This window comes from Parasteatoda tepidariorum, chromosome 5, assembly GCF_043381705.1.
Source record: "Parasteatoda tepidariorum isolate YZ-2023 chromosome 5, CAS_Ptep_4.0, whole genome shotgun sequence".
Taxonomy (NCBI): Eukaryota; Metazoa; Arthropoda; class Arachnida; order Araneae; family Theridiidae; genus Parasteatoda; species Parasteatoda tepidariorum.
This window is the reverse complement of record NC_092208.1, coordinates 25,039,973-25,066,419: the sequence shown is the minus strand read 5'-3', so window position 1 is coordinate 25,066,419 and position 26,447 is coordinate 25,039,973. Positions and strand designations below refer to the sequence as shown.

At 32.4% G+C, this 26,447-nt stretch overlaps 1 protein-coding gene across 3 annotated transcripts in view; it reads right to left on the bottom strand.

Annotated features, from left to right (window-relative positions):
• Nucleotides 1-26,447, bottom strand: part of LOC107441868 (uncharacterized) — a 257,831-nt gene that overhangs the window by 105,166 nt on the left and 126,218 nt on the right. For all 3 annotated transcript variants that reach the window (XM_021146403.3, XM_043048077.2, XM_021146404.3), the window contains one exon: nt 14,386-14,715. In XM_021146403.3, the coding sequence (XP_021002062.2) occupies nt 14,386-14,702 (317 nt within the window). In that variant the 5' untranslated portion in view covers nt 14,703-14,715. The remainder of the gene's footprint in view (nt 1-14,385; nt 14,716-26,447) is intronic.

Here is a 26,447-nt window from a genome sequence, read left to right as displayed (position 1 = left end):
TAAATATTTATTAGAATGAAATTAAATAATTAAAAAATATTTAATATATAAAGTTTAATTTGATTTAAAATATGCGGAAAATTATTTTCCCCACATTATACAATATAATAAAATGATTAGAACACCTACACGATCCTAAAATTATTCAAATTTCAAAATTACTCTTATTGTATTGTGATGCAATAATATACAAATAATACTTTTTCAACAAGTTATTTTTTTAACAATTGTAATAAATTGAAATAGTTAATAATTCGCGTTAATATGCTTAACTTATCAAAAGATTACGTCCCTGAGGAACTGTTGTTAATTGATGCATCAATTAAATTAATACTATCATATAACTGCATTAAAAATAAAAAATATATTAAATATTCTTTGAACTTCGAATTAAACTTTGTATAGTAATTAATTTTTAAAAAAATATCTAATAACGTCTCAATAATAATTTAATTACATTAAATTCTGGTTCAACATCGAAAATCAAATCCGAAGTTAGATTTATGTAATAGTTTATAACGTTTTTTTTTTATTCTTTTTTTTTTTATCCGGTGTGTAATTTTTGATGCTTTTTTGAGCTTTTCTTCTGAGAAGGCTAAAAATCTCACATTAAAATTTGGTAACTAAGTTCCATAAAATAACTCTTAGTGAATAAAATAAAACAAAATGACATCCCAAAAAATAATTCGTGATTTAACCCCTTAACTTCGCTCGAGATAATTCGAGCGGCGTTGTATTTTGTGCTGCTATAATTTTTTTCACACTCGAATATAATCGAGAATTGAAAATAACAATGTGAAAGCTAAGGAAAAAAAAATCGTTTTATTGATATTTATCATTTCCACGGGATTGTAAGCTATAACACTTATTTATTCCAGAATAAAATATAGTCTTTTTTCATGGAACAAAAGCGCAGTATATCAAAATTGTCCACAAAAAGAAAAGTTGAACCAGGAGCAGCAACAAAAGAAAACTTTGTTCTAAAGTGTGTTGTTTTACATTTAAAAAAAAACTAATTTTTTTTTGGCCGGTTTTTTTGAAAATATCTGTACGTATTTAAATAATTCTCCGTGTATTAACAATATTAGTATTTAAATAATTCTCCGTGTGTTAACATGGGAGGGGAAGTGTGGGAAGTAGAATGTGTCTTTAGAATGCCCATAATTATCAATAAATAAGAACGATCAGTCGCAGACGATAACAATAAACGGGAACTAAAAAGAAATCCGTTTGGATACATCGTATTCATTATAAGTTGAACACAAAGGAAAATATTCGAACAACCTACATATAAAAGAACCGATTCTCTCGAACACATCCCCAAAAGTTAAAACATCGCGCATAATAAAAATAAATAAAATATTTCCGACAGAATTTTGAACGACTCCCTCTCTTCAAACACTCAATTTCAGTGCTGTCAAATCAAATAAACAAGTTTATGTTTCGAATCCACTCTCGTAGGTGTTCTAGAATCAGAAGAAAAAAAAGTTCGATACAGCAAAAGCGGGAATGCAACAGCAAGAAATCGCGGATACAGAATAACCCCTTTCACTCACATTTATTTTACAGTTTGACATTTGTATTTGCATATACGGCCCTGTCATTCCTTACAAGAGGGGTGAGGGGAATAGAAGGTAACATCAAAAAAAAAGTTCGAAATAGAATGTGAAGGGTGGATGAAAAGAAAAAGAAATCTCTGACGTCCGCCAAGACCACGACCGGTGCGAGGAGGTATACTTGTACTTCCAATTCTTGTCACGTTCAGCAAAGAAAAAAAAAAAGTCCTCGAGCTGGAGGTAGTGTATGGGGGTGGCAGACGACAACAATGCTCCTCAGGGGTGTTGTAATTTCTTTAGAAGGTGGCATCGGGATCCGAAGAAGAGTACTAGAGACACAATTTAGAATGGGTTTTACTGTCCACGCGAGGGAGTAATTCTTTTCTTTGGTAGGACATCTTCACTTGAAAATTCTGTCTCAATTTTGTAAGTTGGGAAATTGAGTAAGGCAACAGACGATTTTTATTTACCTGTCGTCAACTAGTTTTTATTCGAACAAGTTGTCTTCAGAGCAAAACTCTGAAGTGACGGATATTTTTTTTTTCTTCGGTAAAACAAATTTCCTTTTATTTTATTTTTGAAATGTATGCAGGCAATGTCGGAAAAAGGCTGAAGGTGGCGTTGTCTGGAACACGGCAAATTTTTTTACAGAGATGTAAACATGTGCTACAGTTTCTAAATAAGGAAATAAATATACAAATAAGCAAGAATTAACAGTTAAGTTTTAATAAGTACTTTTTAAATGCTAAATTGCTGCTAGTTACTCCCTGGAAAGGCTTTGAAATTAGAATGCGACAGTCAGGCGTCAATGGCACCTAAGTACCCTACATGACTGTAGCCCTAGAAGGTCCTACATGAAGTGGAAGGCCAAAGTCCCTGGCTCTGCAATGCTTGAAAATTGGCTTTCCTGACAATTTGATACCAATATAATTTGTCTTGTCCCTTTGCTTTTAAATTTCTTATTTTCCAGCTCTTGAGCTCTCTCAACCTTATCTATCCATCTATTCCTCAGTTTTTCCCATTTTCGTAAACTTCAACCATAAAGTTTTTTTTATGTATTATCTAAGAACTTAAAAAAAGTGCAAAGAATGTATGTTAAGTACTTATAGTATTCTCTTTGGCTTATCTTCGAAGTAAATAAAGAGTGTACACTAAAGGGAATAAATTAATTACATGCTCATCTACTGCCGACGTCTACATCTATAAATGTAGACACATCAATATAGCATTGCAGCAACGGGTATTAATATTTATATCCATATTAATATCTGTAACTACATATTTGTACCGATATTTCATATTTATATCTACATTATCTTAGAAACAACGATGCTTTTAATGTTGATTATAGAAATATCAGTAATTGAGGTCTCCACGGTAAATCGTTAAAATAGTTTTCTTAACTCTCGTGTAAAACTTCTTAACATAATTATCGAGTGCCTTTTTTTTTTCTTAGTTTCTTAACTTCAAGCACTTTTCTTTAGCGACGAATGTACGTTTTTTCTTCCTTTTGTTTAAAAAATTTAGTCAAGGATCCCCAAGGGCTCAAATAATTTCCTTTTACAAGACTCTACTTTAGCTTGTGGTATCAATAATATGTTCTCTTAAGATTTGCTTCTAAGGACCCGCAGAACTCAAATAATATTGTTTTACAATATTCCGTTTGTTTAAAATTTCGTTCTATTGGAACAAATTTTTTAGGGATCCTCAGTACTCAAAGTAATTTTGTTTTACATTTTTATGTGTTATCAATATTTCGTTCGACTGAATTGCTGAATTTGTTTAAATGAATTTAGGCTCAAATAATTTTGTTTCACCTTACTCTACTTCTGTAAGTGGTACCAAAATCTCGTTCCCTCAAAATTGTTTACAAAACAATACAATTTGGAAACTAAGTAATATGAAAAAGCAAAACGTTTCAAGGTTTAAAGAAATATATAAAACTTCAAAAATAAAGTAGAAGAAAAACGTTTTGCACTTTAACCGTTTAAGTGCTTTCATGGTCAAGAGCCACTGTTAATAACATTGAACAAGTAGTCTCAAGCTAATATCCGGGCCAAGTAAATGCGGAAATTGTAGTAATTGCTCTTGTTGACGAAACCTCTCTAAATTGCGCCTTCTTTTTGAGCGCCAATTTACTTTATCTTTTTGTTTCTGTCGCCAATAGAACCATTCCCTTTTTTATATATCACAACTCGTGGTACATTCCTTTCTTTTTATTCTTTTTTTTTTTTTCGATTTGATTTCTACGAGAATTGTAGGGGGTGTTTCATGCTAGCAATTACTCGAAAAGAGGGGAATAAAACCTAAGTCTTTTTTTTTTCTCGATTTTTTACCACTATTAACTTTAAAAGGGTGTTTCTGGAAAAGTTTACCTAACAGATGTGAAAAATAAATTGTTTAATCTAATTTAAGATTTGACAAAGAACGTGAAATTAAATAAATATTAAAAAATCTAATAGGTTTACGAAAGAAAAAACTTATCAATTTAAATTGCTGGATAAATTTATTCCAAAAGAAGAGCTATAAGAAGCAAAATATGTACAATTTAAAAAAGGACTTTTTATTCAAAGAAGAAGAATATTCGTTTTATATTACTAATAACTTTTTTCTCGACTTAAACTTTTCAGACGAAAAAAAAAATTTATTGAAAAAGAAAAAGAAAAAAAAACTAAATCAGAATGTTTTTTTTTTTTTTTAAATTAGTACTTTCACATACCTAAGGAAACATTAATAGTTTATAAAATAAAAACAGTAAATTTACAAAGATAAACATAAATTTATTTTAACGTAATAACGATTTCTAAAATTTTAAAAACGAATACAATTATTATATACATGAAGAAAAAAAAGGATTTTTCTTATTTACTATGATGAATTTTGCAATTGATGCAAATTAAAGGTTGTAAACTACATCTTTTAATTTAATTTTACGATTTAAATAAGAATAATAGATATTTTTCAAGGCTATTATACAAGATAAGTAGAAAAAAAAATTACAAAAAATTTTTTTGTGAAAAAAATGATCAAAATATAAGTTAATATGAGTCTTAAAAAAATCGGATTTTAACTCCTTTAAAACATACTCCTTACTTAAAATCGAAAAAAGCAAGAATTTTCCAAGGAATAGCAGGATTTAAAAAATAAAAAAATACTAGACTGCTTTTTTTTAAAAATAATACGAAGAAATGCGCCGATAGTATGGGTTTGAAAGATGCTTAGGAAAAATAAAAATGAAGAAACAGAAAAAAATAGATAATTATTGTTGAAAAAGAATCTCCCCCATTTCGGCAGTCTTATATTAAATCAGTCAGAGTTGCATAAAAGAATCATTTCAGGGTTATTCTAAAGAAGACATTATTCTTATTGACAATATCACCAAAGAAATTATTATTAGAAGTAGGTAAATATTTCTATACTTTCAATAAAAAACTTACTAAATATACAGAAAAAAATGCATTAAAATAAGAATGTTTTCATGAACTTATCTCATTAGAAAATTATTTTAAGTCTAATTCACTAAAATTAACAAGTTTCATAGATCTAGCTAGCACAATATATAGTTGCCATTAGGAAGAAAATAAAACTGATCTTTAATAGGCCTAATTCACTATAAAGTTGATTTTATAAGTCTAAACTTACAACAATTTTTATCGTTCGCACTTTTACAATTTTAAGTAGTTATTAAGAGAAAAAAAGAGAAGACATTTACTTTAAAAACTAAACTTCAATAAGCTCACTCCACTATTTCGTAAGTCTCGATTTCATAATTATTAAGTTACAACGATTATGAATAGTGATAAATCTAGCTCCTACAATCTAAATCTTATGTTTTATTGTTGTTTTTTAGGAAGAAAAATATATTTATTTTATAAACAACTTTATATACCTCAATTCACTAAAACATTGATTCGATATGTCTTAACTTATTACGAACTATGATTTTCGATAGATTTAATTCCTACAATCTGAAGCTACGAGACGCAGATAATATTCAATTTTTTTAAACTACAATTTAATAACCTAAACTCGTAACAAGTTAGTTTAAAACTAACTCATAACGATAAGGAATTGGGGAAAACCAGACTGTGTAATTCACAAAAATCAGAAAATAAATATATTTTCTAAGAGAATAATAAAAAATAAAATTTAAGATTTAGGATAAATCTTAATAAATTTATAGCAATAATTTATGAAATTTTTCTTTTCAAAATTTTTTATAGGGTAATAAATACACTTTTACTTCCTTAAAATAATATGTACATTTATTATTATTGTTATTCAAGTTTCTTAAAAGCATTTAATTAGTCATAGTTTATTCACATTATCATAGTTACGCGCACAAATAAGGGATTCTTTGATAATATTCTTTTAGTTATTTCGTTTTATAAACTACCAGTATATGATTGACGATAAATGTTGATGATTCATACATGATTATCGAATGAGTTTCGCTATTAGTATCGTTGATATTTCAAAATTTCAGTTAAATACATGCTCGAAAAGGAACAATATATAGTTTATAGGTGAAAATGTAGCGTAACTTTTGGCAACTCAGGCTTTGACTTTCTTTTCGAAGTCAATATTTATAAGAGAACAGAAATTGCTTTTTAGGCACAATTGTCAAGTCGTTCACAGATTTTAAATTTTTTAAAACTAAGATTTCTAAGTAGAAAAACTTGGTTTACAGAAATTTAAGATTTAAACACTAATAAGGTATTAATAATTAAATTCCATTTCATTCTAAGGAATACTTCGTTACAACTATATAGACGATATAAGAATCCACTAAGCCTCTAAACGGTAGAGCCCACCTGTTTTGTGGAACATAGCAAACATTTGAAATGCCTCCTTCTCGATATTCTTCCATCTTACTTCCAGGCAATGGCCTTTTCTTTTGCTTTCCAGCAATAACTCATGATCAACCAGGTCTTTCGAATGGAAGGTCTGGTTCACTTTCTTCTCTTACAGAAGTAAGAAATGTAACGAAAAAGAGAATACAGCATCTTATGATAAAGGAACTGAGGTTAGAATAGAGATATAGAGCAAAAAGTTCGAGAATAAAATGAGATTATTTTTTCCAGTCACTTGAACAGATGCCAACTTTTTAGGTCACGAGGGGAAGATTTTCCATCGCAATAGTCTCACCGATATCGTTTGCAATTTCGAAAACTTTCTCTCGGAAGATTCGAATGAAAAAAAAGAAAAGAACAGAAAGGGTTATTTTAGAGCTTAGAATACTGGTAACGACGTGCAGACTGAGGTTTTTTTCAGATACAACGAAGCAATAAAGGAAATATATGTAGTACAGAGAACAAATGGGTTTTTGAAACAAGAATTGAATTTAGCAATATTTGAAATGAAGGATAGAATATTTTTTTCTCTCATTTCCCCCGAGTGTTATTTATTGCTAACCATGTAATGAGTCGAAAGTAAAGAAGGATTTAGAAGAAAAACTCATAACTTTTCTGAAACTAGAGGTAAGCTGAAAATCTTAGTAATAACAAACGGTGTATTGTTCTTTTTACCTCTTAATTTCGAAAGTACAGTAAACTCCAGTTTATTCATTGGTGGATAACTAACAGCTTATGCGGATTACATACAATGCCTAAGGTTATTCTTAGCATATTTTTGTCACCCAATTTGTTCAAGAAAAAAAACTCCACAATATTTTGTCCGTATTTGATTCTGACACACCTTCTATTTTGTCTGATGCTTTTATTCATGTGTAATTCAACCCTATGATTTATCCCCTGTGAGATTTTTCCACGCGATCATCTGTATGAGTGATATACTACACACGATAGTTAGTCATTGTGATATTTTGTCTCACAATGTTTTGTCCGAGTTAGATTCTATCTCAAGATATTTTATTTTTATTCATGGGATATTTTGTATCAATATATTTTGTTGGAGAAAATTCTTCCCAACGAATATTTTGTCCATGGAAGATTTTGGTCTGCAGTCCTTTGTCTACAAGACATCAGTAGTACGATATGAGATCACGTTTTTGAGAGATTCCACCCCGCAATACTTCGCTTGCTTAAAACTCTTTTGCAATCAGGACAACGTATCCCAGACATTACTGAAAAACTTCAGTTTTTACGACTAAAGAAATATTCAAATCTGAATAACACAGATACACTTAAAATTGATATTTTCTACCATTACAATTAATTATAATTAGAATAATAATAATAACAAGTTTATAAATCAAATAAAATTTATTCGAAACATAATTTTCACAAAAAATACAGCTAATAAACAACATTACATAATCAAAAATTATTTTTTTTTAAACGAGACGTACAAAAACTTTGATAATATTTCAAAGTTTAAGAGATGCAATCCCCTAAAAGACTTCCAGACTACCGATTTTACTTTTAACATTAAAAATTGCCACCATCAAATCAAAACACAGAACTTTAAAAGCATTCGCATAAAAAAAAAAGTTTTTATGACTGATGTCTCTGTCAATAAAGATGATTGATGGGTAGCTCGCAAATTCAAACGACAGAATCAAGACTTCAACCGACAAGAGTCAGCTTAAAACTCTCTAAGACCAAGTCGACTATTATTTCCATGCCTTGTCTCCTGTCATAATATAGAATTGGCATTCGAAAACTGCAATTAGGACTAATTACTTGGCGTTTGGGAACGGACAAAATCCCCAGGAGTATGATGGAGTTCGCACGGGATCGATTAAGTTTTCGACGCTCGTTACATCGAATAGTAATTAACCGCAACCGTCACTGCCGCTCACAATTTGAATAAAAGGGAAATTCCCATGTGGCCAGAACCTTGCTTTTCAGACGTCAAAAAGTTTATTTGTGATGAGGCTGGAAACTTTAGCGCCAAAAGAAAGGCAGTAACACGGCGTGGTTAAGTTGATTCTCACTCGTAAATTTCATTACCATAATTAAGTACATTGAGTATTTGGCGCAAAGCCAACATAAAGTATCAAAGAATTTAACCTAAAAAGAAAATACTGACAGTTGAACATGAACGGCACTTAATACGCAATTCTTTTTTATCTATATATTAACGTGATTTTTAAATTTTTTTTTTTTCATTGATTATAAGAATTGTCAAGAAAGAAGAATATTGGCTTTTTCAAGGCAATAGAAGGTATTAAATAACCCTGTCGCCGTAGTATACAGTACTTATTTTAGCCTTAAATTGCAAATGAATTAACTAATGCTGGATTAAAAATTATTCTTTAATTTTGTTCAGGAAATTTTTGTTCCGTCGTACTATCGTACAACGGTTTCTACATACTTTCATATGATCCAAGTTTTTAAGATTTGTAATTTTTGCACAGCAAAATAAAATTTAACGAAACATTGAATGCTAAAAACAACGGAGGCACTTACAATTTTTTTATATAAAGCACAATAAAAAACTAATTAATTGTATTCTTACGGAAAAGGTTCTTTCTTATGAAAAGCTATTCTTACGGAACTTGATATACAGGTTTTAACTAAGTTTTAGCTTTGTATAAGTAATAGTACACGGAAAAATAATTTTTTCCTCTAATTTACGTAATTCTGCTTCCAAGTAATGGAATTTGAGTGGTTTTGCTGCAAAGCCTATGGAATAGACTCCAGAGCCATAGAATTCACATGATTTTGCATCGCAGTAGGGGAATATTTTTGTATTCGAAAGATGTATGAATATTTTTATATTCATCAAAGATGCACTAGTCAAAAACGTAATGCACTTATTTCTGATTGAAAAGAAGAAATATGTAAAAAAAGAAACAATTCTCGCGCAGCAAAATAGTTAAAATTTAACAAATCTTCTATGTTACGACATAATGAACTCTTAAAAATAACCTTAAAACTAAATGTGGGAAAGAAAGTAGAAACAATTAGACATCTCAAAAGATTTCAAAATATTATTTATAAAAGTTGTTTATAGAAAGTAGAATTTGAAGATGAATCGTAGAACTATAACTCCCTCATAGCTAGAACTCTTGCATTGTTATCGGAATAGCAAAAGTAAGAAATTAGACAAATAAAGTTCTTTTGGAATTGTCAGCACATACCTACGAAATTTATTATTATTTTAATTGAAGCAATAGATTTTCAGAACATTTGGCAGCTAATGAACATACTTTTTAAACACATTCGAATTTATCCATTATGAAAAGATTCAAAAACTGATAAGTTTCCAAAAATATTTTGCCGGCAGCCAAAGTAAAAGCTGAATATAATTCTGAAATAGAATTCTCAGTCTGCAGACAATGAAGATACAAGAATTGTTTTGCCAAAACCCTCATCCGCACGCCAACATCAACCAAATAAGGTCCTCTCTCTCCTATCAAAAATTTTGGCGGCAGACGATTTGTGCACCAAGATGTCGGCGACATAAAACTAAGGAAGAAAAGGGTTAAGGAATGGTTAGTTGATTAATGGCGACATAATTAACAAGTTACAAGAGCGAAGCGGTTGGATAATTAATGAGGACTTCGTGTGATTATAAGCGCTTTAATGGTGTAAGTCCATCGCGTGCAAGACTTTCATAATTTATGGAACCTTATAATCCGAGGATTAGATATCGATTCATTCAAGTTTTAATGGAACGTATCAAAGGGGATAATAGTTGTAGGAGATTTTTTTACACGTGGTTGCTGTGAAGATTTAACTTTGTCTTCAGGCAGGTTGTTTGAATGAAAACAAAGTAATAAGGAAAGATAAAAAGTCATTTATTCTTGACGAAAATAGCAACAGTTATTTTAAGATATTGAATTTCAAATAAGTAACGATTACAAAAATAGAATTGTTTAAAGTAAGATAGCAGCATATTGGGAAACAAATTATAGTTTAATGATTTATTAGAATCGGAAAACTTGCCTTTTGATGCCAGATATCAATCGAGAAATCATTTAAACAAGGTAAAAATAGCAACAAATGGTTTTATGAAGCTTTTATTCCGTTATTGCAACAGTTATCAATAAGTAACTGTACTAAAATAACAGATCTTGCCATATTATGTAATATATTTGATATGAGGGTTTCTGCTAATAGAAAACTTGCTGTTTTGATGATTACTATCAGTAAAAAAGTTATTTATGTCAGGAAAAAAAAGTTGTTTTTTGCGGAATCTCTTTTCGGCTATCACGTTGCAGTAAAATAACAGTTGCAAATAAATAACTGAACGTGGCATATTATGTAATGGAATACGGCATGGAATATGTTCAATTAGAAAACTTGCCTTTTGGTGTTTACTATCAGTCAATCAGACAAAAGATTACCCACTTCAGGAAAAAATCCTAAATCTTTTTATGGATACTGTCAGCGGTTTTTACGTTCCAAAAAGGTAGCAGTTACAAATAGACACGGTTTCAAACAGGAGAAAACAGATTATTACATATTGTCTAACATATTATGGTAGGATAATTTAAAAAATAGGAAAACTTTCCTGTTGATGTTTACTAACAGATAGAAAACAATAATTGAAAAGTTGCCCCCTGGCGTTTACTATTGATTAAAAAACAACAATAGGATAAGTTGCCTTTTGGTGTTTGCTATTGGTCAGAAGGTAACACCCGGAACAAGTGTCTATTGCAACTTTTAGTCAATCGTAAAATGAAATTGAAACATTTATGTTTTGAGGCTTGTTTTTTGATCATAAAATAACAGCTATAACTTGTTTTTGTGGACATCAAAATAATCGTTGTTCTCAGTGGATTTGTCGTTGTTCCGATCTTTCCACTTGGAAAAATTTGTTTTTTAATGCTTGTTCTATCAATAAGAAAATAATATTTAGGTTAAATGTTTCATATACGTTCGGAAATAACATTTTTTTAAAAATAATTTTATGCCTTTTCCTTCTGCAACCAGTATTATATGTGTAGATTAAAATTTTGACTCGAAGGCTTAAAAGGCTTTTATGATTACTTATTTAAGGCAGAGAAAAAAAACTAACAAAATGTAACCAATCACCATCAAAGTATAATTTAAACAATTCAACTTATGATTCTTTGTTTCTTTTGTTCTGATTTTGTTATTAATTCATCGCTTGCAGCCTCTACAATGAAAGTCTACTTTTGACAATGACTCTAAAAATATACATTATACGCGGTATTTTGAGAACAGAATAAAGTATAAGAACATTTACTACAGTAAGCAAAAGAAAAAGCGGTGATTTAAGAAAAGATCGCCCGAGAGTAAATTGGTCTGATTACTAGTCCTCAAAAAATGAGTAAAAATCATTCGAAAACAACTCAACTTTTACTGCCGTTATGTCAATGGGCGTGCCTTAAGGGATGTTCAAAAACGCAAAAGAAGCAAATGACGCACTTATGGAAATGATTGAATGTTCTATTCCTGAGAGAAGAAACACAGAAGATTCTATGCAAATGAAGTCACGTGATCTGTCTCCGAATCATTTGGCAACTACCAAACGACAATTTGGAACGAAAAGCTGAAGATTTCTTGCTCCATTTGCTTTTATGGAATGGAATTATTGACTAAAAAAATATTTTAAAAGATTTTTGTTGCTTGTTTTGACTGAAGCGACTGGCTATTGCGAAGGTCGAATTGATGTATTCTAATGGAATGGAGCACAGTCAATTATATTTTTTCGAAAAATGCAAATATTAGTTATTTTTATGCTCTTTTATGTATCAGAAAAGTTAGTAGGTAATTTAGCGAATGTAATGTCAGTTATGATTGAGTACACTAATATTCGAAATCATCAATTCTGAGATATTTCTAAATAAATAAATAGATAAAAAAAAAACAACTAAACGGTTTAATGTACATAAGAATTGAAAATGTAACATTTAGAGTATTAAAACTGACTTTATACACCATAAGAAAGCTAACACCTGAGCGACCGCATAAAGCCATTAACATTTTTCCCCTCTCGTTAATTCAAGGTGATTAAATTTAGTTAGACGAATGTAGTATTTTACGCACGTAAATTTTAATCCAATTAGAATTCATGTGTTACACAGAATGTCTTAAACTTGTCTGACTGCTTCTATTAGCATGACAGCCCTTTGTGGACTTGAGCCTTCCCTATAACATTCCTACATTCTGCTCTTTCACTAAATGTTTTCAAAAATTAAAAAAGGAAAAAGATTAGAAAAGAAAAAAAATCTTGCAGCACATTTATGTGAGAAGGCATGAGTTTTAATCACAGAGATTCTTATTTCAGTTTTAAAAAAATCGGCAGATGGAGCAGCAAGTCTTTTTTTTTTCTTTCCCCGTTGCGTGTGCTAATTTTGTCAAACGATTAGATCAATTGCTGCTATAGTAAACATTTAGAAAATATATAAATTAAATTTCTTTTTCTTGAAAGATTTCGAAAAATTTTAATGTAATTTCCAATTATTTTTCTTTGATTTACAAATTTACTACCTGAAGCGCCATTAGTCGAAAAAGTTTTGAATTACAACAAGAACACTGGAAATGAATATTTATGACTTGTTTGTTTGTTGAAATTGTTTGCAACCTTAAAAATTTTTCAATAAATAATTTCTTGAAAATCATAAATCTAAGTTAGGACAACCTAAAATTGAATCATTTTTTTTTTAATTTTTTTTTTTTTACAAATTTATAAATTTCTAACCTTAATATTTATCACTTGATCATTCTCGAAATACAAATTGCAAAATATCCTTTAATAAAAACTTTAAAAATGCTTGTAATATGCTTTCTTGCACTCTGGGCACAGACATCACCCAGCACATCAAATGTGCATAATTTTAATGATACAACAAACTAATGATCGGAAGATTTAAGAATTATCATTCCTATTTTTAAATGTGTCTTAAATTTTAGGGGCTAATAAGAATTTTCCTTGAACAGACATTTTCAAAATGGAGAACGAAGTTCCTGCGTTGTTTTAACAAAGCATAAAATATAATCGCATTGAATGGAATATGCCACTTCCAAAAAGAATATCCTCGCTTTTTATTTCTTCCAAACCGTTTCCTTTTCTGGCCGTTTGCTAAAGTGACTTTTTAATTGCCCAAGCGACTTGAACATCGTTAACCGTCGTGCTAGCTCTTTGGAAAGTTCGTCCACCTTATCCATTAAAATGATGTTGTCACGTGAGACCTTACGTCATAGAGAAAAGAGTTGAGTTGAGTACCATTTGTCACCCGCCGACTTTTATAATCACAACAAGAGATGAGGAAACAAACTTGCCGGAAAATTATGCCTCCTTTTAACTTTACGAACGATGTTCTAAAGATGCATATTAAAACAACTGAACAGGAAGAACATTTTCGTTGAAATGGATAAAGGAAAGAATGATATGAGAAAAAGACCTCATTCTGTTTTATCTTTCCCCGTGACATTATGTTTAGAAGCTGTGAAGAAAATTAATATAAAATGAGAATTAAGATAGAATTCATAAGCGAAGGTGACCCTCAGATATTCTCAATAAAAACCAAAAATATGAAGCAATAGAAATGGATAACGACCATAAAACTAAACGAGGCTTAACACGAATACTAACTTTAACTTCTATCGCTTTTGTCTAAAGTTTACTTTCGTCATATTCCAACACATTTCCAGATTATTTGAAGAAAAATATTAATATTTTAAGGGTAACTGGAATTGCTAAAAATTGGGGAACTAGAATTTAAATGTTCTAATAGTTTTGCGACCAAAATGGCGAAAATTATTTAAAATTCAGCAGTTATTGACTCTATATTTTTTTGATTTCCATGTGAGTTCGTAAATTATCCAAGTGATACATACAGTTTGTAAAATCTAGTCAGCTATTATAGCTGTATCAAGAATATAAAAGAATCAGACAAGTAAAAATTGCTTTAAATAGAACAATTAAAATAATTAGTTAAGACACTTACTTCCAGAGCAAGAACGAGGCGACAAGAACAGCGACTAGAACAACAGATGAACATACAGCGATGATGGGGAGGGAGGGGAATGCAGTTTGTGTGAATTCCGCCCCAATGGGCTCCATCTGGCAAAACTGGAGGTTGGCCGCCTCCACCCCGCCCCGGCACAGAGCCGAGGTGGGGGGTGCCGGCGGTGGAGGTATCAGGAAACGAGGAGGTGGTGGGGGAGGGCAATCACAGAAAGGGTCCTCGGACGATGGGGCGAAGGGATCAGCGGGCTCCCAATACGGACTCAGCTCCTCCTCCCCATCAGGTCCGGCTAGCATCGCTGGACGACCTCTAAAATTAAAAAACGATACAAATTTAATAAAATCAACAAATTAGAAAATTATCATTATGTAGTTTTAAAATAACTGAGAAAGAGTAGTATGAAAATAGTAGTTAAATTCCCTTCATTTTTCGGAGAGGTTAAAAGATGAATACAATTAAATCTCATTACTGAGGAACCACAAATGGAAACACTTATGCTTAATATTTTATACGTGTTTCACAACACATTCCATAGACCTTAGACAAATTTATTCCAGAGATGTTTGATCCATAATTGCTGATAAACTTTCAGATTTATCGAACGAGCAGGTAGCTACAAACCTAATTAGTCTTGCGCAGCTGTAGCTGAAATTTTGTAAATAATTTTTTATAAAAAAAAAAAAAAACTCGTTGAATTACTAGGAAAAACGTACAATCAAACGAAACATGGCCGCAAAATGTAAAAAAGTTCTTTCATTTCGAAGCATGTATATGTAAAAAATTAAAAAAAAAAAAAAATCGGTGAGAAATGGTACATTCGATAGTAATTATATCCTTAAATTAGAAGTTGAAGGAAACTTTAACCAATCATAATGTCTTTTTCGACAAAATTTTTAGTTTAAATAAACAAGGAAAATATTATAAAAAATTTAAACGTTTTTTCCTAACAAATAAAATCTATAAAATAAAATACAGTGACAAAAATCAAATCATGGTAAGGTATTGTTTCCAAAAAAAATGTCGTCAATACAGCAACCAATATCCAATCACCTCCTCACAATTCCCACCTATCCAATGATGGAAAATCTTACAACATCCATGCTCTTGTCCGCTCATTTCTACTAATGAGAAGGACTTGCTTGGCTAATTCCGCTAATTAGCTATTTATCCACTGATGACCTAAACTGTTCGCCATCAAACATTCTGGTACCCCTTACCCCCTAAAACCCATTTTGTACTCTAATTAAACTCAGTTCGCTATCTCTCCTGCCCCTTGCTAACCCTTTCCCTTCATAAGATGCATCGGTCCCCGAATGAATTAGTTCCAGAAACTAATGTCCGGACCTCCGGAAAGTCCGGTCAGCCTTGCTGCAAGGCAAGGGCCCATCCACGCTTTTGTGAGTTTTATTTTCCATAATTACCGTCTTCGCGAAGGAAATTCTGGACTTAATTATACGCCTTGACGATTGGCGGAATGAGGGAATTATGGGTAATTATTGTTTGGCTTGTAAAATCGACGGACGGCATTGCCTTAAGAACATGTGATTACAAGAAGTGTGGCCAGATTCGCTCAAAAATAGAAGAAAAATCGGCGTTGCTAATTAATGAAATAATTATTAGAGTATGCGACTTGATCGATGGCATCTGGTATGGCATTATAACAAAGATATTATGAATTCCATGGTATCATTATCTTACGTCAGATGAAATAATGTGATAATATTAATGGGTTTTATGAAGAAGAAGCGGCAGAAGAAAGTCACTAACCGGTAGTCATAAGAAGTAAAAGTTAATAGTACCAGAGAAATGACATTCTACTGCCGAGTTCCTGGTTGTTTTATTTATGAAAACATTCCTCGTTAATTTTCATTAACGTCACAAAGATAAATCGTTTTCATTACAGATGTTTTTCAAAACTCCAAGGAAAATAAAAAGCGCCACAAATTAAGTGTCTTAAAAATCAAAATACAAGCTGTATATTAAAGTATACATATCATCTTGCAATAAAAAATTGAGACGTTCACACCACAGATCGATTAACTCCACTTTTTGAAACAATTTAAATGTCAAAGCTTTTGGATTAGCCGTAGCTTTTAATATTGATAAACACTTAGGGGAGCTTATTTCTTTTTTTTTTCCTTACCTTATAATGTTAATTTTTTCACCGTCTTTTCTGTTTTATATTTTATGAAGTTAATCAACTCCAGCAGCAAATGGCCCTATTATGCGGATTTTGGAGCGAAGAACTAACTTAAATATTTAAGTTATTTGTCCATTCTACAGTCCTGTTAACGGCGAGACTAACAACTAGAACGGCAAAATATTCACACCTAGAAAATTTTTGAAAGCAATTGATATTTTTTAAAATATATCAATCTTAACCGAACAGTTATGAGTAATCTTTTACTAACTCTCAACAGTAAAAAAGTACAGTTTCATGTGACGGCAGAATCTTCGAAAGACAGCCTTTAACTTTTCAATTCATTCTCATCAATTAATTATGAACATTTATTTCATAACCAGCGTTGAACAGTCAACGATGTTCAACTCCGTAGCCTTGTAATTTTGAACCCAGCCAAGATGACAAGGGAACTCCTGGATCAAGAATTAGGGCAAACTATCCTTCATGGAGGACTTTTTGAAGGAGCTAACACGCGTTTGCGTTACACGGAGAGAAAAAACACCAAAACCACCCAAGGTTAGCCCAACGGCAAGAGAATTCTTACCCATAATCAGTCTACCATTGGAGGTATTTTATGTCAGCACTGTGGTCGGTACGTGCCGGGAGCAGAATTTGTATCAACTATCTATCGCTGGGATTCGATTCTGGGTCATCAATTGGAAGGCGAACAATCTATCTTCTGAGCCACAGCGCCTTTCTTTAGAACATTAAAGAAGAATCGTTTTCGTCCCACGATGTTATTTCCCTTAATTATCGGTAAAAATTGAGATAATTTTCCGTAGTATTTTTTGTAGCAATCAAAATAAATTTTCCTAATGTCTACTATCCATAATGGAGATAATTTCTGTACTAATGGAAATAATTTATCGAAATACTTCCGTAGTAATGAAGATAATTTTCAGTATAATTTCTATAATAATAGATAATAATTCTAATAGTTTTTCTTTGTGATAATTAAGTTAATGCGTAGTAGTACTTTCTGTATTAAGATTTGAATTCATATATTAAACATCTAATTGCTATTCTGTAAGTTAATTTCCTGAAGTATAAAATAAGTTCCAATAAAATTAACTACACAAATACAAATGATCAGAATTAATTAAGGAGCAAAAAACATTGCTTTTTTCAGCGTAATTAATTATTCTACAAATAAAAATGAAAACAACAATAAGGCTTCGTTTAAAAAATGAAGAAAAAAAATGCTCCTAAAAATTAGCAGACATAGACAATGAAAAATAGTTTTTCAGGGGGCTTTGATCTAAACAATTATAACAAGAAAGTCGCAAAAGCAACAAAAAGACAAATAATTCACACGTAATATTGCTTTGATCTAAACAATTATGACAAGAATTTCGCAAAAGCAACAAAAAGACAAATAATTCACACGTAACATTGCTTTGATCTAAACAATTATAACAAAACAAGAATGTCGCAAAAGCAACAAAAAGACAAATAATTCACATGAAACATTGCTTTGATCTAAACAATTATAACAAGAATGTCGCAAAAGCAACAAAAAGACAAATAATTCACATGTAACATTGCTTTGATCTAAACAATTATAACAAGAATGTCGCAAAAGCAACAAAAAGACAAATAATTCACACGTAACATTGCTTTAAAAAAATTCATCGGTTAAAAAAGTTCATGTTCGTAACCTTCAGCAATAAAAAAACACTTTCAGATAACGAACGCCTTTTTAAATAAAATCACGAAACACAAATTCATTTGAGACTGAAATTGCGATCCACCCACTAGACTGTATTCGCTTCACAGCTTGGAGTTAACTATTTCAACAAAACATGTTATCTCCCTTTTGTTATCATCTATCTGAGAAATACAAAGTATCAGTATAGATAGGCGAGTTTAGTTGTAAACGATATTTTCTCACACATTATACATCAGACGATTAAAAATGCAAGAAAGAAACGTGCACCAAGTTCATTGACATCAAGTTTACTTTTATTTTTCTTTAACTATAAAGTATACGAGTTTATTTTTTATTATTTCGAAAAAATAATAAAAATAAATGTTATATTAAATAGTTTAATTTTTTATGAAACCATTTCGCGTAATCAACGAAAGAAGGTGCTAAGTTCAACCTCAGCTCTTGTTAAAAAAAAAAAGGTTTGGAAAATACTTATAAAATTATACATAATCCACAAATTAATGTAAAAATTTTTACACTTCAAATTTTTTTGTGTTATTTAAAAAAAAAGACGATAATAACAATCTAACAAATATTTAAAAAAGAATTTTTAAATTATATACTTTTGAATATACTGTCGATACAGTTCACAACACCATATAATTTCGTATCCTTTAATGCGTATTACCACGTAAGTTTGGCGAAGCAGATTTCGACATTTGTGGCATTAAATTTTGCACTCAATTAACGATCTGAAAGTTTATTAACCACTAGACTCAAAATATTATAACAAAATTTATCTTTTTTTTTAGCTATACACGCGGTACCAAAATCAATTGCGTTTCCTCCACTCATGATTATTTCGCCAATTTTTCATCGGATGACAGACGCAGATTGCTTACTACTCGAACTCGAGATCGTAAAAGCTTGTTTTCTCCTAGCAAGATGCTTAGCATTCCGAACCGAAGAAGTAGTAAACTGTATGATTTTAGCTGTTACATCAAATACTAATGTTTTATTACACAATTATTCTTTATTCTTGGATATCACACAACTATCCTTTATTCATTGTGTACTGAAACGCCACACCAAGAAAAATGCTGGTTAGTTCTATCAAAAAGTCCTCCATGAAAGCTAATTTCACCCAATACTTGATCCAGGAGTTCCCTTGTCTTCTAGATTGAGTTCAAAATTACAAGACGACGGAGTTGAACATTTGTAGTTATAAACTCAACATTTTGGGTGGGCTATTCAATGACAGTTATAAAATAAAATAAGAAGGCCACTGAGCTGCGGTTGTTCAAGAGATAGAGAGTTCGTATTCCAATGAGATGAACCGGGTTCGAATCCCAGCGATGGCTGATCGATACGACGAATTCTACACCCGGCTCGCACCGACCTCAGTACTGTCGGAAAATATCCTCAGTGGTAGACTGATCATGGGCTTAAATCTCCTTGCTGCCTGGCTAACCGTTGTTTTCCTCTCCATGTAACGCAAATGCGGGTTAGTTCCATCATTAAGTCCTCCACGAAGGTTAATTTGTCCCAATCCAGGAGATCCCTTTCGTTTGGGTTCGGTTCAAAATTGCAAGGCTACGGAGTTGAATATTGATAGTAGTTAACTCAGAAATTTGTCGGCTGTTCAACGACGGTTATGAAAGAAAAGAAAAAAAAAAGGTAAGTCGCTTCATACCTACCCTTGTTTTTTTTTCTTCTTTTATTTCGACTTTCATTGTAATAATCTGATTTTAAAAATTTTAGGTTTCAATTCAAATAGAAGATGTAACTTTGCATAAAATAAAATTTACATTAGATAATTTATTTTAACAAAAATTATTTCATAAAATTTTGGAGCTTCATGAAGAAATTATTTTCCAATTTTTTTTCTTCTCCAAATTTAACTTTTATTCTAAATTTTTCAAAAATAATTTTTTACAAAAAGTTTTTTTTTACTTTTAAAATAAATATGGAAATAAGGGGATTTCTTTAACTTTACGTCAGTATTGCTTATGTCCTCTCCCACCTAAGCAGCAAAAAAAAAAAAAAAAAAAAAAAAAAAAAAAAAAAAAAAAAAAAAAAAANAAAAAAAAAAAAAAAAAAAAGCAAAATACAAACCCCTTCTCTCTTAACGAGCTAACGTAATTTTTGAACACTTTAGTACACAATACATAAATAAATCAATATAAAAAAATTCAAAACTATATGCTTCAAAATTTCTTTACCTTGAATATTTTCTAATCAAAAAAGGAAAAACAAAGAATTCTAATTAACTTTTTCACTTGCTGTGTTTCCTATAAATGGCATCAACACAAACGAATCGAATGCTGACGCGAACGTATGAGAGAATGGTTCGAATCGAAACCACATAAGTGCGCAGGAGGCTATCTTTTATTTAACCTAACAATGTCACGTTTTTGCTCTTCGCCGAAATATACTCTGGAGATGCGTAATCTACCTCTATGGAACATTACACAACCGGATCCTATAATAGAAAACGAGAATGGAACTCCACCTACAGAGAGAGTACATCCGCCTGTTCTGTCCATACGCAGATGACCCCTGTCGGATATGATGGTCATTTAACTCTCGGACATCAGTACGGAAGTCGTAGAAAGTGAAATAGCCCGTCGTTATGCCAGACGAGGTCATCAAACGCGAATTTCGAACAATTTCCTTACTCCCCCACCTAGTTCGAGTGGGGGTGGAGCAGTTGATTGCATTTGCCCGTGTTGTTGGGGTAGATAAAGGGTTGTCGTTCATCTTTGAAACTGCTTGATAAAACGGAATTCGTGGTCAGCGGTCAGTTGGGAGAGATAATTCCCTGAGTTCTCATGGAATCTTTAATTAGAACTCGGTTTTCCAACCGCCCAAAAACTGGTGAATACTGAACTTTAAAATCATTATAAAGTAAATTGAGGATGTGAGTTAATATTAAATCACAATAGTGGGCAAATAAATTGACATTGACAAATCATATGGATAAAAAAAAAATTAAATGAAAAAAATCTAAATGAATTAAATTTTAACTTAAATATCGAACAGCATAATGAACATTGTGTATACGGAGTGCCCACCAAAGTCCGTTGTCATCCCAATGATTTCTAAACGGCAAGTGCTATAGTCATAAAAGTGGGGTCTAGAAGCTGTAAAGTTGCCATTAGATACTCAAGGAAACCGCTTACAATGTCGTCTGGTGGCAAAATTTGGAAAGAGCGTTCTTATATCAGAAACGGTACGAGATAAGGATTTTAAAAGTAATTTTAAAAGTTGTTCTGTATCATCAATTTATTACAAAAAAAACAAAAAAAAAAAAACATCCTGAGCCCAGAAGTACGGCAAATTAAAAGCACAAAATGCACATTTGTTTGATCACGTTGAATAAAACTGCACTCGTCAGAATTGAGGCTCATCCGTCTGCCATGCTCAAAATGGTGTCCTTCAGCAACAATACACATTTGGACACGGGAGAGTGTTCACGCGCTACACATTGTACAATACAATATGGCAGGAGATACGCTGGCACAAGCCTCCGTAATACGGTTACGAAGTTCCTGCACTGTTGGTGGAGGGATTGTACAGACTCGCTATTTGATGTATCCCCCCAGAAAAAAGACTAACGTGTTCAAAATCAGGTGAACGTGGAGGCCATTCTAAGCAACTACCATTACCATACCCGATGACTTGTTGCTGGAATGTATACCGAATGTACAGTTGGCCACTTTGAAACTTCAGGAGTGGGGGGGGGGCTCCGTCGTGCTGTAATAATACATTCCGGAGCTCACGCAACGGGCAAATACTCCAGAAAATCGGATATCAGTTCCTTCAGAAGTTCCAAGTAACAGGATCCGGCAAACAGTAACAGGATTGTAAAATACCAGTAATCAGTATTTTCTTTCTATTTTATCATAAACATGAAATGGGGAAGAAGGTATTATTCTTCGCATGCCTAGAGAAATTTTACAAGGAGTTTCAAATAATTAAAATTAGATAATTACTACGTAAGATTTATTTGAAAATTTTTTTAGATGTTTATTCGATCAGGCCCTTAAATGCAAAATTCTTCTAATGTTGTGTACATAAAATATAAAAATAAAACGATTGTATATAAAATTTTTGGCACTGTAAATAAAAAATTTGTTTTAATTCGAAAAATATATTTGTTTTAACAATATTGTTGAAAATCTTAGATCCTATAAGATTCAATGCTAAGAACACCGCAGAAGGCGATTATTTTTTGATAAAAGTTTTTACGATCAGTGGTTTAATTTAGCTCGCTTTTCCGTTAAAACGAAAATGTTTAAAATTTTCAAACCGCAATTATTACGGTGACTTAATTTGCAAATCCATATGTTTAATATTTTTCTTAATTAAATGAAGATAACAATTGAAAGAAATGTCGCGTGAGTATAATTGTTATAAGAAATTCTTTTCAAAATAATAAAGATTAGACAAGCCAAATGTTCCAAAAAATCAAATAAAACTAATTGCAAAATAATTTATTTTTTTTAAAAATCAAAAATTATTAACTAAAAATAAATAAACGCTTTTATAAATTTACTAAAAATGAAGTAACTGCAATATAGCTCACGAACGTAAAAATAGACAAATTAAAGTAAGAAAGTAAATACAGTTTACTAACCAAAAATTTTACACAAATACATTGTAATACATTTTTTATAATATATACCAAAAATAAATTTCAAACACTAAAAGATAAATAAAATAAAAAATTAGAGCCATTTAGCTCTTCCGACTCAGTTGCAACAAAAGTAGTGAATTTAAAAAGAAAAAAGAAACTTCTTCCTTCGCCGCGATTTAACATCTAAAAAGATCAATAAAGCACTAAATCTGATCAGAAGACTGACAAAAACACCCAGTGGTCTGTATTTTTTACCAATTTTTTTTTTCTCTTTTATTATTTCGGAGCAACATTAAACAGACTGCCAAAAAATAAAAAGAATTTTTTTTAAAGGAAGATTGTCTCATCCAATTGCGCGAGATTATTTACTCCCTCCCCCCACTTCGAAACCCCCCACCACAAATCTTCTGATATATTTCAAAAACGAGATTTGCAGGGTACGTTCTAGAATAAAAGATAGAGGGTGGGAATCAGAGTCTAGTTGAGTTGCGGGAATTGTCCTGTCACTCCAGGGCGAAGAGCCCCTTCCCCTCAAAAAACATTCCAAGACTTTATTCGAATAGGTCACCCCCCTTTTTTCCTCTTTATTTGATGTCAGTTTCCCGACGTGTCAGGCGCTTCATCTTTTCCAATATGTGGAGTCAAGAGTAAAAGAATAAAAAAAATATCGAAAAAAAAGTGAAATAATAATAATAAATTGAGAGTATTTGAAGAATCGTGGTACCTCAGAAAATAGAACTCGCCTGGAGTAATCTGACGAAAATTACACATTTTTTAAAGCTTTTTTGGCAACAGTTCGGTGTTTAAATTTGACATGAGAATTGTTACGTAGGTTTTTTGAAAGCGAATAAAATGATATAATTTAAACGAAAGTGAAATGGAGCAAATAATAATGGCTTATGCTGTTAACAAGTCGCTTGCGTTATGTTGTGTGTGTGTGTAAATATATATATATACGTTGGGTCGTACAAGAGCTGCTGCACAATGGGCTATTGGCGACTGTCTGGGAAATATCCCTGATGATGATCCGAACACATGCCATCGCAATCTTGATCCTCCGCAGAGGGGATGGCTCCCTGCATTGGTAGCCCGACGACCTGCTCACATACGGTGGAACAGTTTAACGAGAACAGATACCGCACACCCTCGTTCCCTACGCAGGTTGATCAAAGTGGTCACCTACAAGCACACTGACCGCAGCCAGTGATGCTAGCCGATGATGCGCTTTATGATCAGTCCACTGCGGGACACTACTGTAAGAAATGCGTAATCTTTACATGTTTTTTTTCTTTTTTTTTTAAATTTTAGCAAACAACATCGCTCTTAATAACTACTAGAGTTTGTAAAATTTGCTTTGCGGTTCGCATTTGCTAATGTTACAGAGTTTTTATGCTTTCAAACTCCTGATCAGATCTTCAGACATGCAATTTTGTTTCAAACGGCCAAAATGTTCCCGTTGGATACCGAGAAGCTTTATTAAACCCGTTTGTAATCCACTTTAGTCGACATTGTCCTACATTGTAGAAATCAAATCCAAAGCTTCCATAACATTTATTTTTGCTTTGGTTACATCTTGCAGGTCACCGGGATCGAGAATCCCTCTACCTAACCCGTTGTTAAGAGCAACTTTTTAAATTATTGGATAATTTCAAGCCTCAAAAGGTTGAAGTTTGATTTAAAAAAAAAATCCACTCTCAAATTTTATAATTTTAGCTCATATACTTCCTTTAACCAACCTTCCCGCACTTTACCCATATCACCACCCGTCTCATTTTGACTCAAGGAGGAAATCCCTCTCACAGACAGAAGGACAATAAGACAGAATAGAAAGAATGTTAGAAAAGCTACGAACAGCTAATAAACAAGTCCTTTTTAAAAATAAAAAAAAAGAAGTTAGAAGAAAACAATAAGTTATTTCAGAAAAATTTTGCGCAAGCTTTGTACAGAAAAAATTATTTGATCTATTAGAAAAACGTGTTGAGCGGGATTTTTTTTATTTAAAAAAAAAGGTTAAGTAAAACCCGGGAAAATGTAACAATTTTTTTTTCCCAAATGCCCACCTGTGTTAACATCCGTCAATTCAGGCATATACATGGAGATTTTGCTGGCCTCTCTTTCAGGGGCACCATATTAGGTAGACCAACGTCGCTCCCATAGTGAGGACAGATAGTACAGAGAAGGAAAGAACATCCATGGCTTGCCCGGGACTCGAACCCAGAACCTTTCTGATGTAAGGACAGTTCCCTGCCCCCAACACAGGCCGGTCGGCAAATGTAACAATATTAATATAGGAAATTTTCACTGGCCAGGAGAATGATGCAGGAAGTGTAAAACCGACGTTCCATTTTTCCAGCTTAGGTAGCTCGACGACCTGAACCGCCAAGTTAACCACTTTACGTAGGAACTGTTTAACGAGAATCGATGCCGCGCACTCTCGGCCTTTACTCAAGACTAATCAAAGTTATCACCCATCCGCCTACTGACCTCAGCCAGTGATGTTTTACTTTGGTGCTCTACGGGGAAACGTACCTTAACNAATATATATATATACGTTGGGTCGTACCAGAGCTGCTGCACAATGGGCTATTGGCGACTGTCTGGGAAATATCCCTGATGGTGATCCGAACACATGCCATCGCAATTTTGATCCTCCGCAGAGGGGATGGCTCCCTGCTTTGGTAGCCCGACGACCTGTTCACTTACGGTGGTACAGTTTAACGAGAACAGATACCGTACACCCTCGTTCCCTACGCAGGTTGATCAAAGTGGTCACCCACACGCACACTGACCGCAGCCAGTGATGCTAGCCCATGATGCGCTATATGATCAGTCCACTGCGGGACACTACTATAAGAAATGTGTAATCTTTAATTTTTTTTTCTTCAAATTTTTGCAGTAACATCGCTCTTAATAACTACTAGAGTTAGTAAAATTTGCTTCACGGTTCGCATTCGCAAATGTTAGAGTTTCTATGTTTTCAAACTCCTGATCAGATAGAGGTTACATCCTCCAATATTTTTTGCTCGTCCTCATCGTCGTTATCGCTGTCATCGGGAACAGATATTAAATCAGATATTGAAGGAATTGGAAAAGTAGTGAGTTGCATATGTGTAGCAGTCGATATACGCGTCATCCCAGGACATGCAATTTTATTTCAAACGCCCAAAATGTCCCCGTTGGATACCGAGAAGCTTGATTAAACCCGTTAGTAATCCACTTTAGTCGACATTGCCCTACATTGTAGAAATCAAATCCAAAGCATTCATAACATTTATTAGGGCGCTGGGCACATGTCCGAGAGTTCGTGGGTTCGAACCCCGCCGGCCGCAGACTTCCCGTGTTGTAAAGTGACTGATGCACGTTAAATCTGTTGAGTCGCAAAAGTCCTCCATGTTCCCATAACAAATCAATACCTCTGGGGGTACTGAATTGGAGATCGATCGTTCCCTGATTCAAGTCAAAATTACGATCTGTGGATGAATGAATGGATGTATGAATGGGTCCGCCCTATAAACGGGTGCGACGTATGGTGTGGCAGAAGTCGAATTCTTGGGCATAGATGGCGCCACTGT